The 14,589-nt window shown below is 43.6% G+C and overlaps 1 protein-coding gene across 7 annotated transcripts in view; it reads left to right on the top strand.

Annotated features, from left to right (window-relative positions):
- The window catches only part of SPATA6L (spermatogenesis associated 6 like), a 63,920-nt gene extending 50,951 nt beyond the window's left edge, over positions 1–12,969 (top strand). For 6 of the 7 annotated variants that reach the window (XM_037061764.1, XM_037061765.1, XM_037061762.1 and 3 more), the window contains 3 exons: positions 4,113–4,206; positions 5,768–5,874; positions 10,557–10,759. In XM_037061764.1, the coding sequence (XP_036917659.1) occupies positions 4,113–4,206; positions 5,768–5,857 (184 nt within the window). In that variant the 3' untranslated portion in view covers positions 5,858–5,874; positions 10,557–10,759. Of the gene's footprint in view, positions 1–4,112; positions 4,207–5,767; positions 5,875–10,556; positions 10,760–12,678 lie in introns of those variants that run through there. The other variant, XR_005068741.1, reaches the window with a different exon arrangement.
- The last annotated feature ends 1,620 nt before the right edge of the window (positions 12,970–14,589 follow it).

Genomic DNA, 14,589 nt, shown 5'->3' with positions numbered 1-14,589 from the left:
TCCATTCAACTCAATTTATGATGGTTCTGAGTGATGGTTCTGCAGTTCAGTTGTAATTTTGATGTGGTTATGTGAGGAGGCAAGCTATGTTTACTTATGCCTCCACCTTGACTAGAAGTAAGATGTCTGTTTTGGATGAAGGGTATCCTTTATATCCTTTGGGATGAGTCCCTTCCTTGTTGACTTTAGCAGGATCACAGAGGCAGCCTCTGGAATACTATGTGCTACTAGTACTTTGCCTCAACCTCATTCACTGTTCTTTCCACATCAGCATGATTGGGACCAGTCTCCCTGTGCCCAGATCACAAGAGTGCTGAGAAATAACTTTTTTGTTTCTGCTAACTTAATACTGAAATCAGTAAGGGATAAGGTGGTAGGGATGAGTTGGGAGACAAATTTTGGAGTGAGACTCAGCCCAAGGGTTTAGTGGAGGAAGAAGAAACCCCCTTTAACTAGTGAGTTGAAAAACGGTAGTCCCAAAGGATGGAAGAACAAACTCTTGAGCCTGATCACGGTCTGTCATCTGGATAGGGTCATATCCCCTTAGCACACATCCTCACTCCTCTACAGCACAAGGAGAAAGCTATAGTAAAGGCACAGCACTGATCCTGTCTGTTGACTCCTCCTCAGAGATCTTCAAATGTAATATTGATTGTATATAATGATAATGGTAACAAATTGTAGGAATTGTTTTGGTACTGGTTACTCAACAGCTATGGAAAATACATTTATGGTGTTCAGTTAGTGGGTCTTTTTAGATGCTAGCTTTATTTGTAGCTTCAATATATTTTTATTCCTTCCTCTTAAAAATTCTTAGAGAAGTATAGAAATAATACGCCTGGCCTTTTCTTAAACATGGATAGTGTTTCAGATGGTGCTTTCATTTGCTGAGTTGTTTTTCTGAGTTGGTTGTGGATTTGTTTAAATACAGTGATACTCTTGGTCTTGTCAACCTGGAAACAAGCTGAATGTGCTCATTATAGAGAGAACCAGGATGAGCTGCCCAGATGTTTGTCCCAAACTAAGTAGAGGGGCAACTGCCCAGAAGCTCAGTAATATGGTGGCCATATTAATTCCCGATTGATTCCCAAATGTCCATATCCTTTCTAATGTTTATTGTATGCTAATTAAAGAGAACAATTTTATCCAAATTGCTACTATTCTTCAGGCATTTTGAGGAAACAAGATTTTTATTTTTATTTTTATTTTTTTTAATATATTTTATTGATTATACCATTACAGTCGTTCTATTCCCCCCCCTTCAATCCCCTCCACCCACACCCTCCCTCCCCCACCATTCTCCCCCCCTTAGTTTATAACCACGTGTCTCAAGTTCTTTGGATTCTATATTTCCCCCACTATTCTCACCCTCCCCACTACCTATTTTCTACCTACCATCTATGCTATTTTCTGTGCCTTCTCCCCCCTTCTCCTCCTCCCACTCCCCTGTTTCTAACCCTCCATGTGTTCTTCATTTCTATGGTTCCACTCCTGATCTAGCTGTCCTCTTGGTTTGCTTTTGTTTTAGGTGTGGTTGTTAATAACTGTGTGTTTGCTGTCCTTTCACTGTTCATATTTTTCATCTTCTTTTTCTTATATAAGTCCCTTTAGCATTTCATATAATAAGGGCTTGGTGATGATGAACTCCTTGAACTTGACCTTATCTGAGAAGCACTTTATCTGTCCTTCCATTCTAAATGAAAGTTTTGCTGGATAAAGCAATCTTGGCTGTAGGTCTTTGGATTTCATGACTTGGAATACTTCTTTCCAGCCCCTTCTTGCCTGTAAGGTCTCTTTTGAGAAATCCGCTGACAGTCTGATGGGTACTCCTTTGTAGGTGACTGTCCCCTTATCCCTTGCTGCTTCTAGGATTCTCTCCTTCATTTTGGTCTTGGCTAATGTAATTATGATGTGCCTTGGTGTGTTCCTTCTTGGGTCCAACTTCTTTGGCACTCTCTGAGCTTCCTGGATTTCCTGGAAGTCTATTTCCTTTGCCAGACTGGGGAAGTTCTCCTTTATTATTTGTTCAAATAAGTTTTCCACTCGTGGCTGTTTCTTTCCCCCTTCTGGTACCCCTATAATCCGGATGTTGGAACGTTTAAAGATGTCCTGGAGGTTCCTAAGCCTCTCCTCATTTTTTTGAATTCTCATTTCTTCATTCCTTTCTGGTGGGATGTTTCGTTCTTCCTTCTGGTCCATTCCATTGATTTGAGTCCCAGTTTCCTTTCCATCACTATTGGTTTCCTGTGCATCTCCCTTCATTTCAATCAGTCCAGCCCTCACACGTTCCTCTAATTTGTAACTTTGTTCCTCTAATTTGTGACTATAATCAACCAGTTCTGTGAGCATCCTGATAAATAGTGTCCTGAATTGTGCTTCTGAGAGGCTGGCAATTTCTCGGTCGCTTAGAGTTATTGGCTCTGGGACTTTGAGTTCTTCTTGTGCCATCTTTCGGGTTGTTCTTGCCTGTTCCATAGCAGGATCAGAGCCCTAAAGTGTTCACTAGAACAGGGCAACTCAGTCGCTGGGTTGTGACGTTGTATGTGGGGCCGGGGTCAAAGAGGGACAATGGCTCTCACTGGTATTGCAGGGCAACTAAGTCGCTGGGTTGTGACGCTGTATGTGGGTGCGGGGTCAAAGAGGGACTCTGGCGTCCCGTCTGCCGCCTGCCGCCCTGGCCCTCACCAGTGCTGAAGGGCAACTAAGTCGCTGGGTTGTGACGCTGTATGTGGGGGCGGGGTCAAAGAGGGACTATGGCGTCCAGTCTGCCACCTCTGGCCGCTGCCACCACCACTGGGGCCCAAGTGGTTCATCTCCCTGTATGCGAATGTGCCTCTGCTGTCAGCCTTCCACCACTGGGTTCGTCCGCTGGGGCCTCCACGGTCCGTCTCACTGTGCGCGAATGTGCGACCATAGTCAGTCTGCCCCATACCCTGACTGGGTCTGGGCTGCCTGTGCGCCTAGGTCGGGGGATCTTTCCTGCCTGGCCCTGCTCCACTGCTGGCTCCGCCCCTCTTACTGTCCCAGTTGAATGGTTCATTGTTGTCGGACTTCCGTATAATTCAATTTTCTGTTCTTTGGCTGTGTATTTGTTCTCCAAACCTTTGTTGTATTCAAACTTGGTTGTGGGAGAAGGCACACTGTTTCCACCTATGCCTCCATCTTGGCGGAAGTGAAACAAGATTTTAATAATCAAATTGCTAATTCTGCCTCAGAATTTAGGAGTTGGTACCCACTCCTTCCTGAAAATGAATACATGAATTCAACCAATGAATGGATGAATTCAATCACTCAAGAAATATTTATTAAATATACCTACTGTGGTATTCAATACTCATGGGGCCTTTGGATGAACTATTAACCCAAGAGTTGCAGTCCCAATTTCAGCCTAGGAGTAGAAAGAGACACCAATCGAATAATGACAGTATGTCTGCTAGGGGAGGTGCACTGCATACGGTGTAAATGGACTCCAAATGAGTAAAATAGGGATGCTGACTTCCTCTGCATGAAACAGATCAGGAAGGACTTTTGCAAGAAATGAATACGTGAACTGAGCTCTGGAGGGTGGGTAGGAGTTAACACGAGTGGGGACAGGGTTGGGGTGGCAGCACTCCAGGCAGAGGGAGCGGTGTGGGCAGGTGCCTCTGGGAGGAGTGAGTGCATCATGGTCGTGGAACTGGAAGATGATGCTAAGACCTGTGGTTAAGGTTGGGTCTGGTTGGCCTCAAGTAAATGAGATACGGAATAAAATCCTCATGGTGGAAAACAACAGGATTGATGTTTATGTTAAATTTTTGGATTAAATACTTAATGGAAAAGCAGGATTTGTTCTTTAGGAAAATATCTAAAATACATAGTTAAGTACAAAGAAGAAAGTCACTCACAGCCACACACCCAAACACAAATCATTATTAACATCTTGGTTGCTTATATTCCTAGTGAGTTTCCTATACACAGGTTTTATACAGGTGTTGGAACTGTACGATGAGTATTATTTTATAGGTTGCTTCTGTTTTCTTACTATTAAGCTATAAATGTCAACCCCTATTGTTATATACTCTAACTATCCTTTTCAATAGGGGCATAATCACCCTGTTTAATCTGTTGAGCAGGTTCCACCCTGGTTCTCAATCCACATGGAAGAAGATCCATGAAAGGGTATGCAACCTTCTGACATCCCACGGAGCTTGGCAGCACCTAAACGAGGTCAGGGCTTCTTGTCAAACTAGATCTTTGCTGGCAGAATAACATGGGAACTGGGACTTACAGTTCATTGGGGAAGACAGACATTAATCAAGGAACTGCAAAAATAAATGTAAAATTGTGACCCTTTCCAAGGAGAGTATATGGTATCCTGGGAGTGCAGGAAAGGGGATTTCACTTGGTTGGGAAGTCAGAGCGGCTCCCCTGGGGAGAGACCGTGGAGCTTGGAACTGAACGTGAGTAGCAGCTGATTGGGAGCACAGCACGCATCAAGAGGAGGTCCTGCAGCAGGAGGGAGGAGGGTCCTTTCAAAGGACTTAGAGAAGACAGTGGAACTGACCCAAAGCACATTCCCTTCCATCAGGCATAGAAATTCTGGTCCAGGGGCAAACCCAGAGAAGTGTGCGTGGTCTGTGTAAGGCCCACAGCAAGGAAGAAAGTTTTCCTAAATGCTGTTGAACAAATTCAAAAAGAGTCTGGTGGTTTTCCTAGAAATAAATCATAGATTTGTTCAAGGGTCCTAGAGTTTTCAAACCAGAAATAGCCAGGCAAAACCCTGGTGTTTTGAAGAAGAGAGAAAAGTTAAAAAATTCTTACAGTAAAAGGTACGTTCTTAAGAATTATCAGTCCTACCTTCTTAGCCATAGGATCTGTCCACAATGATTGTCAGGTGACAGCCAATCAGGATGAATGACGGATGCCAAGTGGTTGGAAGATGGGCACCAGGCGGTCTGGTCACGTCCAGTGACCTAGCTGTCAGGTGGATGTATGAGTCCTTCAGGTTGTCTGGAGGTCCAGACGCATACCCAGGCATTGATGCAGGACTGGAAAGTTAAAAAATAATTTAAGTTAGAACTAGGTTAACTTAGGATAGTTAGAACAAAATTTTTTTTTCTTCTCATGCCTGAATCTTGATAATGTTAACAATTTTAGCAGCTTGATTAAAGTGACCCCATTTAATACATTCCCTATCTTCACTCTTTTCTCAAAGTTAATAAGGTGTTTTAGCTTTTCATCTTTTATGGGGCTGTGGGGAGTGTTTCTGATTCATAGGTAGATACAGCCAGTACTTTGTCTACTGCAGATGGACAATCATTAGCTACGTGACCTGTCATCATTTCAAAAGAATTCAAATGGAAGGTTAACAGTGCCCACAGTGGTTGGATTTCATCATACCATGTAGTTGAATTGGTTGTATTGACATATTTAAAAATGCTGGTGTATCCTAAATCTTTAGGGTGAAACTTAAAATGAGTAATGATTACTCTACCATGGGGGTACTGGATTACTTTACTTCCTCTCTGAAAAGTCATGGTCTTTCCAAGTAAGGAAATCCCTTTAAAATGTAAAAAGAAAGGAAGGGAGAGAACAAAGGAAGGAAGGAAGGAGAAGAAGGAAGAGAGAGAGAAGGAAAGAGTACCTATGTTCACACATGTATGTGAACTCCACATATACAGAGTATAGGGCATTCATACCCCTCTTAAATGCAAAACTACACACTGTGCTGTCATTGATCCTTATTATATTATGAGTAATGCAATTGCTGCATTTGTTTTTATTATAGGAGGATTTTATCTCTGAAGTAAATCACACCCTTGAAAGACCGAACTACCCTCTGAAGAACTACCCAGTTCGTGCACAGAGATATTTTTAAGCTGATGTCTTATATAAGTAAGCAGCTTAAGTGCTTCTTATCGTGATTTGCTAAAATGATTTGTTACGTGCTGTCAGTATGAGGTACTTAGAAAACGTGCTGGACAGATGCGAACGAGACCTAAGAACCACATTCCTCCTTCAGAGTGGCGATGACAGAACGTATGTGGGTCTGCCAGCTCTCTTGCCTCCCCTGTGTCTCCGTCTCTCTCCTTATCCAATGGCCCCTCTTTTCAGCTCCTTGAACACAAGTCTTTCCGGCTGTGATGCCTTTGTGCACGTTGCTCTCTCTGTCTGAAATACTCCTCCTGCTCCTGCTTGGGTCACTTCTGTTCATTCTTTGAGTCTCATGAATTTCTGTGACACTTCCTCCTCTTCTGAGGCATACCTTTTTCTTAGCGCCCTGCATTTTCATAAGGTATGACATAGTTTGTTGTATATGTTTATATGGCCTGCTTGCTTGAAAGTCTGCCCCTTCTTCTTGAGTGAAACCTGCCTCTCCTGCTCACTATTTTATAGCCGGCATTCAGCGCACTACAATGGAATCTCATTTAACTCAGGTGAATTCAACCACACGTGCTAGGCCTGTGTTCTCAACAAGAACCAAACTCCCACGCCCCACCTGTTGCTGTCTTTGTATCAGATGACTCTCCACTGTGGTTGGCGCTCAGTAAATATTTTCTATGAGTGAATGCTGAACGAGGTAATGAGGCAACCCTGAATTCAGGTATGAGGCAAGTAATTGGCCACATAGTAAGATGTCATCATTTCTCAGGTATTCTTTTCCATTCCTAGCCCAGGCCCAAAATAATAATAGCTAATAGCTCTTCATTATCAAGTGCTTCCTGAGTGCCAGGAACTGGTCCAAATGCTTCACATATATTAAATATGTTCATGTTTAATTCTCGCAATCCTCTGAAGCAGTTACTATCATTACTTGCATTTTATGGATAGGGAAACTGAGGCACAGAACATACAGGCACCTTGCTCAAGGTGCCATGACTAGCAAATGGCACAACTGAAATAGGAACCTGAGTATCTGACTTCAGTGACCACACCTTTAACCATTACATTCTGTCGCTTCTCCAAACCTAGGCTGTGTGATAGGAGAACCCTGGGGAGAAAGAGCAGAGCCCACTGGACCCCGGGAGAGTTTGTGGGCATTTCCGGGACTCTCTCTCACAAGGATCCTTTGGTGCCGTGTTGTAAAGTCCCTCATTCTAGCAATTTCTAGATAATTATGAGTCTTTTTAAACAATAAAGGAGTGTGGGATAATATGCTATGTTTTTACTTAGGGTCAGGCTCCTGAAAATCTGATTTGCAGGCCCCAGGACTGCCCAGGACTCCCCGCCTTCAGCACAGAGGAGTGTGGAGGACAGCTCAGTAGTTGCCAGTTCTGCAGGCTCTTACCTTAGAACGTTCTACTTGGTAGATTAGAGAATGGATTCTGGGCCACTTCGTCTCTAGTTGCCAGAACAGTCATCTAGGCATTTATTAGGTAGTTATACAGAACATAACTCACATAATTACCACTTAGGGAACACGGCCCACATAATTACCCAATGCCAAATTGCGCTGAAATTCAACACAGGTGACACTGAGTTACAGAAAGCCCTGAACCAGCTAATATGGGGACACTGATGTAAGGGGATAAAGTGAGGGGAAAAAAAGTAAATTCTTAGAAAATAGGTTTCCAATACAACACAAGGGCCCATCCAGTGGTCTCTATGCCCACTTCCCGGGTCATGGACACCTGGTGAGGCAGGGTGCTCGAGCGCTGCCCGAGGAAGGTCGTCCTGGTTGTAAAAAACTCTGGCTGTCTCAAGCAAATAGGGTATTTATTAGAAAGTGGCCAACACCACAGTGAGTTCAGAGAAGGCCCAACAAGCAAGGTGACGCGGCTAAAGCAGGGCAGCGCCCGGCAATCGGGCCGTGAGGCAGGAAGACAGCCCCAGAGAGCAGCGTCCCGCACAAGGCCCAGTGGGTTTCCACTGCACGCCTCCTTCCCTGCTTTTCTCGGTGAAGCCCCCCTGCTTGCAGCACCATTTTTAAAAAACAGTGCTGCCCTGAATGTTCTGTATGTCCTAATGTCCTGACCCTCCCACCCGAGAATAGCCTCTGTGTTCTCATCTCTAGAATGGAATGTTCTGTCCGGATCGCAGAATACCGGAGGTGGTATGCTCAGTTTAACAAACTGACTCAAGATACCAATAGGTTTAATCATTGCCCACCTCAAATTTACTTTTGGGGTCAAGAACACTATCTTTTCTTCCTTCCTTCCTTCCTTCCTTCCTTCCTTCCTTCCTTCCTTCCTTCCCTCCCTCCCTCCCTCCCTTCCTTTCTTTCTTTTGTCTTGCTCACGTCCTACCTCCTGGCACAAGTCACCCCAGGATTGGAGGGCAGCGCCAGTTCTCGCCCTTTCCTTCCCTTCTCCCCTTTCGCTGTTTCACTCTTGATTAGCTCTCCCTCTCCTGGTTTCCTAGTGATCTCAAGATTTGGGGGAATTGAAAAAGTAGAATCTTACCACAAAAAGGCCAGGGATTCTTGAGCCAAAAATAATAAGTCCAAAATTGTCTGACTAGGGAATGCGTAGAGAAAATGAGTAGAGGGGTTGGAATGTATTTCTCCTTATTCTGGATGGTTTGGGAGGTGGTATTTTGGGTCCTTGCCCTGACTGGGTGGCTCAGTTGGTTGGAGCATCGTGCTGTACACCAAAAGGTTGCAGGTTTGATTCTGGTCAGGGCACATACCTGAGCTGTCGGTTCAATACCTGGTTGGGGTGTGTATAGGAGGCAACTGATTGATATTTCTCTCTCCTATACATGTTTCTCTCTCTCTCCCTTGCTCTCTCTCTAAAATCAATAAAGATATTCTTGGGTGAGGATTAAAAAAAGCGGATTATCCCTTGTATATTTTAAAATAGTTAAAATGGCCCTGGCTGGAGTAGCTCAGTGGATTGAGCGTGGGCCTGCGAACCAGACAATCGAGGTTCGATTCCCAGTCAGGGCACACGCCTGGGTTGCAGGCCATTTCCCAGCAGGGGATGCACGAGAAGCAACCATACATTGATGTTTCTCTTCCTCTCTTTTTCCCTTCCCCTCTAAAAATAAATAAATAAATAAATTTTAAAAAATGGTTAAAATGGTGGTCTTTATGTTATGCAAATTTTATCACAAAAAATCACATAAACACACACATACACTAATTATTCCTAGTTCTCTTAGAAGGCATGAATATCTTTGTGTCATGGTTCTTACCAAGTGTGTGAGCTGATTGCCCAGGTCCAGGGTGTACTTGCTGAGGTTCCACTTTGGAGGATGGGCTTGTAAGGTCCACCTCTGTGAAACCCCCTGGTCCCTCAAGCAGAGCCAGGGCCTCTGTCTTTTGCTCCTCCTCAGGCCTCCACTTAGTACTTATTTCCTTCAGCCTTGTACTGCAATTCGTTTTCCTTATGAAAACTCTCCCAAGAAGGGCATGGAGGACTGGAAGGGGAGTCTCTAAACAGAGGGGAGACTGACCAAATGGCACCAACTCTGGCCCCACTGAGTGTCCTGTGGTCCCAGTTTCCACCACCATGGCTGGCCTTCAGGGGGAGCTAGTCCACTTGTAATGCTCTGAGCCAAAGGGGGAACAAGGAATGCAGGCACAGACAAGAATTATTATAGCAAAAAACTTTTCTAAAATTAAAGAATAGCCAAAAAGAAGTAAACCAAGAAAAAAAACAGGGCAAAAATTAACTGAAGGGCTAGTTTCTGATTCTGTCAGAGCTCACTGGGCCTCCAGCTCCTAAGATAGTAGCTAGCACGGCCTCCAGCCTCACCTGTCTGCGGGCATGCAGGAGCTATGTTACTTCCTCCCACAGAGGCTCCTTCACCTCCATTACAACCAAAGCAAAAAGCAAGCCAGGCTATGGACTCTAAACTCCAACTTTAGGGACTCTCACTCTTTGATTTGGTCACCAGGTTCTGAGGGATTTTCATTTGGTGGCTTGTGGGGATTGACTCAGTGGATAGTGACTCACCACCCTTCATCCCAGGAGTCCCACAGACCCGGCAGGCAGTGGCTGTGCACCCAAACCACAAGGCAGATCCCTGAGTCAGCAGTCCTCTCTGAGCATTAGAATCATGGGGAAGTGGGGAGGCCTCTGAAAAATACTGATGCCTGGGCTCCACTTTCAGACCAGTTCAATTGGAATCTCTGCACTGTTCCCAGTATTGTTAAAACTGTTCTTCAGGGGATTCTGATACGTATTTAAGATTGAGAATCTCTGCAGTAGGCTGCCAGTGCCTTGAGGATGGGGACTTGGAACACCCCCAGTCCCACACTGTCCATGCTCAAAAATGATTGTTCCACAGAATGGAATTGATGGGGGGCATGTTTAACAGTTTAGCTCAGTGACACGTAGCAGTTCCTGCTCGTATACAGTGTACCAAGGACCACACTAACTCCTCACAATAGCACTCTCCAGAGGTGGGTACTCTGCTGAGTATCACCCTCACATTGTACAGAGAGGTCAGGTAGCTTGCCCAAGACCACACAGCTGCTTTGTCATGCTAACTAATATTGCCTCATTCTGCATTGGGAACATAGGACAAGGGGCTCAGACACCAGGTGATCCCAAGGAAGAGGCATGCCAAGATTAGGATAGAGTGAGATCGTCTTCTCCTTGACTGTGTTGATTGTGTGTTCTTTTTCTCAGTCCCACCTGCAGGGGACACCAAAAGAAAGCTGGAAGAGTATCACGAAGAACTTGCAACTGACACATCCTTAGGGAAATGAACAACAATTTTTGTTTTGTGTGTGGAGTTGCCAGTGTCTAATCCACTTTAAATCAAACCCTGTGCTCAATCTTTTGTACCCAGGTAAGAGTTGTTGATTAAAGTGTTCATTGTTTGGAGCTCATATTTTCTTGTGGAGCTGGAAAATTTGTGTTTTAGTTTGTTTGTGTGTTTGTTTGGAGCTTGAAATAAAAAATAACAATAGTTGAATGGTAGGTGCTTGGAAAGTGCTTCTTAGAATTTGACTGAAAATGTCAAGATGCCTTTTCAGGTATTCCTCATTTGGGGCATGGAGTATCCTTGAAAAGTCCTTTTTTTCTCTCCTTCCCTCCCTCCTTCCTCCTCAGTTCCACCCCCTCTCTCTTTCCAAATCAATTTACATTTTACATCAGCTAGAGGAAGCTGCTATTTAGTGGAATAACCTGATAAATTCTCTAGGAAAAGACTGCCAACCTGATTTTTTCTTTTTGGTAAATCTGTTTTTTTAAATGTTTATTTGTTTTTTAATGTTAGGCTTTATGTACGTGAAGTCCACTGAAAATACAGGAAGAGGGAGGCTTGCATCTGGAGAATTCAAATCTTGCTCTAAAGGTTCAATTTTGACCTGACTGGGATGGCTCAGTGGACTGAGCACCAGCCTGCAAACCAAAGGGTTGCTGGTTTGATTCCCAGTCAGGGCACATGCCTGGGTTTGGGGCCAAGTCCCTGGCATGAGGGGGTGTGTGACAGGCAACCACATATTAATGTTTTTCTTCCTCTCTTCTTTCCTCCCTTCCAACTCTCTAAAAATAAATAAATAAATAAGTCAGTCTTTTAAAAAAAAAGGTTCAATTTCTATGATACATTTGTAGGAAGAGGCTAATTTCTTTGGACTATAGTTTAAACTCATTCTTCTGTCACTATCCCTCCTCCTGTTCAGCAGTTCTTTATAAATTTACATGAGGAGCAATAGCTTCCTCCATATTTCTCTGAAAGATCTACTTTTAGCAAATAGGCTTTGTAAATATGACTGCCAAAACTGAATTTAAAGTTAGTTAGAAGGGTGCTCACTCAGTTTGAGGGAGCGCAGAGAGGATGGAACGGGATGAAGCGGAGCTAGCAGCACATCTGTCTCCATGAGCACAGACCCAGCAAAGAGAGGACCTGGAAACGGAAACCCTTGTCTTCCTCCGAACTATGACCTGAGCACTTTCCTCCCCGCGCCCTGCACCCGTGGGGGTTTTGGAAGGTACGATGGAGGGTCAAGGCCTCTTTTCTCATTATGACCACAGAAATTGGCTTATTAGGTAAGTTAGGAAAAGGAAATTCAGAATTAAAGGAGGAAAAAACCCTCCGAAAACAAAAACAATAAAACAAGACTCATTTATCCTCTTCTCAGAATCTCAGCCAAACAAAGGTATATATTACAATAAACACTGCGCCTTTGGAGAACAGACAGCAGGCTTAGATTTCACCTCCTTATACATTCTCAGAGCATCTGAAATTATAGTTGTCAGTTTATTTTGGTGTCTAAGTTGTCATCGGAAATAAAAAATACTGCATCACATTAAGACTGAGCTACAATTCTCGGAAAAGGGCCACTCTGTACAAAGGAGGCTGTGAGCAGTCAGAGGAGGCCATTCTGATCAGTTGGTGGCGCGTGTGGCTTTATGGCTCAGATACACTCTGTGACATTCATGTTCGTGTTTTTAGTATAACTTCTTAATTCGATTTATGAATAAGATCTTAAATGCCCACCCTTATTTAAAGTCTTTTTGTTGTTCTTTTTCACAACTCAATCTGCCCTTTTCTCATTTTCTGATCTGTTAACTCTATTGTTTAAATTATTCCGATTTTACCTTTCTCCAGGAATTATTTTAGTTTTGAGGAATCATATTGGGCCAGGGTTGGAGCTGAGACCTTTTGCTTTTGGAGTATATAATAACATGAATAATTTTGTGGCATATTGGGGTTTGGACTCCTTTTGGGAAGATCTGTCATTAAACATAATAAAAATTCCCCTTGTCTTACTTCAGTTTATTATTCCTTTCTTGACTTTCACAGTTGCTGATCTATCAAAGCCTGGGCCATATTTTCCAAACATGTTTCACAGGGTCTGGGTTTGCAGAGACTCTTGGGAAGATCCCCCCTCATGGAGCCTGGGCCCTGAAAGCAAAGCCACCATAGAATGAAATCATTTCCCTATGGTCACCTGACTGACTCAAAGTTAACTGAAGCCTGTAGGCCCTGGATTAAAAAAAAGGGTCTGTTTAAAATGGGATGTAAGATGATCTGTTAGGGCACATAACCTGCTGTCTTCTCAGATCGCCAGGCATCTGAATAAAGTGCCCATAAAGATTAAAAAAATATGAGTGTATATGATTAGTTTAACATAAAAGAAAATAGTCAGTTTTAAATGTGTGATTAGAGGATGGGTGGGTTATGTGTGCAAGTTCAGCCTCCCCGCTGCATGCCTGGCCACTTGCAGTAACAGCCATGGATGGCTCTGCCTGATTAGTTCCATTTAAGGAGCCCTCTCGCCTCTCTGTGGGCAACCCAAGGAAATGCCGTGTTTTCCAATCTGTGTCTGTCACCAGTGAATCTGCTAGCACCATCTGAGGGACCTCTGTGCATCTCTGAATAGGGGACCCACCCCAGCCCTCCTTGGGGACTCGAAGGTTTTGGGGAGAAGCCCCTCCCTGTACTGGGAACTCTGCTGACAACGAGAAGAGCTGCGACCCTCAGCCTCCTGGGGTCTGTTCCCTCCCACTCCTCCACACTGGGTCTGGGGCTAGCGATAATTACTTCATTCATCAGAGAAAAGAGCCTGTGCTTAGTTTCACCTTAGAACTAGGAAACTAGGCAAACACGGGGTCATGCCTAAGATACAGGCTTTTCCCTGGTGCATATGGGTCCTTCCCAGGAGGGATGGGTTGTTGGAGCTTCTTCAGCTTCTTTAGAGTGAGTAGCTCCCACTCTGAAAATTTCCCCTTGAGATTCTGTATCTTTTAGAGTGACCCTCCCACACCCGGGTAAGAATATATATTTTCTTTCTTTTTCTGATTAGTAAGTGAAAGCCCTTTTATTGCTTGATAATCAAGGATATAGTGATACATATTCGTAGGAAACAAAGCTAATTCCTCCCCAAATGATCCTAGAGCAGGAGGTATCAAACTTTTAATTTTTAAAAATATATTTTATTGATTATGCTATTACAGTTGTCCCATTTTTTCTCTCCCCTTTATCCTCCACCCAGTACCCACCCTCCCACCAGCATTTCCCCTTACTTTTAGTTCATGGGTCATACATACAAGTTCTTTGACTTCTCCACCTCCTATATTATTTTAACCTCCCCCTATCTATTTTGTACCTAGCATTTATGCTTCTTATTCCTTGTACCTTTCCCCCCATTCTCCTTGCACCCCTCCCCATTGATAACCCTCCATGTGATCTCCATTTCTATGATGCTGTTGCTGTTCTAGTTGTTTGCTTAGTTTGCTTTATTTATTTATTTATTTATTTAAGGATCAGTTGTTGATAGTTGTGAGTTTGCTGTTCTTTTACTGTTCATATTTTTGATCAAATGAAAGAGGACTTTTTCTTAGATAAGTCCCTTTCACATTTTATATAATAAGGGCTTGGTGATGATGAACTCCTTTAACTTGACCTTATCTGGGAAGCACATTAGCTGCCCTTCCATTCTAAATGATAGCTTTGCTGGATAGAGTAATCTTGGAGGTAGGTCCTTGCCTTTCATGACTTTGAATACTTCTTTCCAGCCCCTTTCTGCCAGCAAGGTTTCTTTGAGAAATCAGCTGATGGCCTTATGGGAACTCCTTCATAGCAAACTGTCTCCCTTTTTTTTTTTTTTTGCTGCTTTTAAGATTCTCTCTTTATCTTTCATCTTGAGTAATGTAATTATGATGTGCCTTGGTGTGTTCCTCCTTGGGTCCAACTTCTTTGGGACTCTTTGAG

The sequence above is a fragment of the Sturnira hondurensis genome, unplaced genomic scaffold (assembly GCF_014824575.4).
Source record: "Sturnira hondurensis isolate 20B ecotype Veracruz unplaced genomic scaffold, ASM1482457v3 Scaffold0013515, whole genome shotgun sequence".
In the NCBI taxonomy this organism is placed as follows: domain Eukaryota; kingdom Metazoa; phylum Chordata; class Mammalia; order Chiroptera; family Phyllostomidae; genus Sturnira; species Sturnira hondurensis.
The sequence above is the reverse complement of the archived record's forward strand: the minus strand, read 5'-3'. Positions and strand labels throughout refer to the sequence as shown.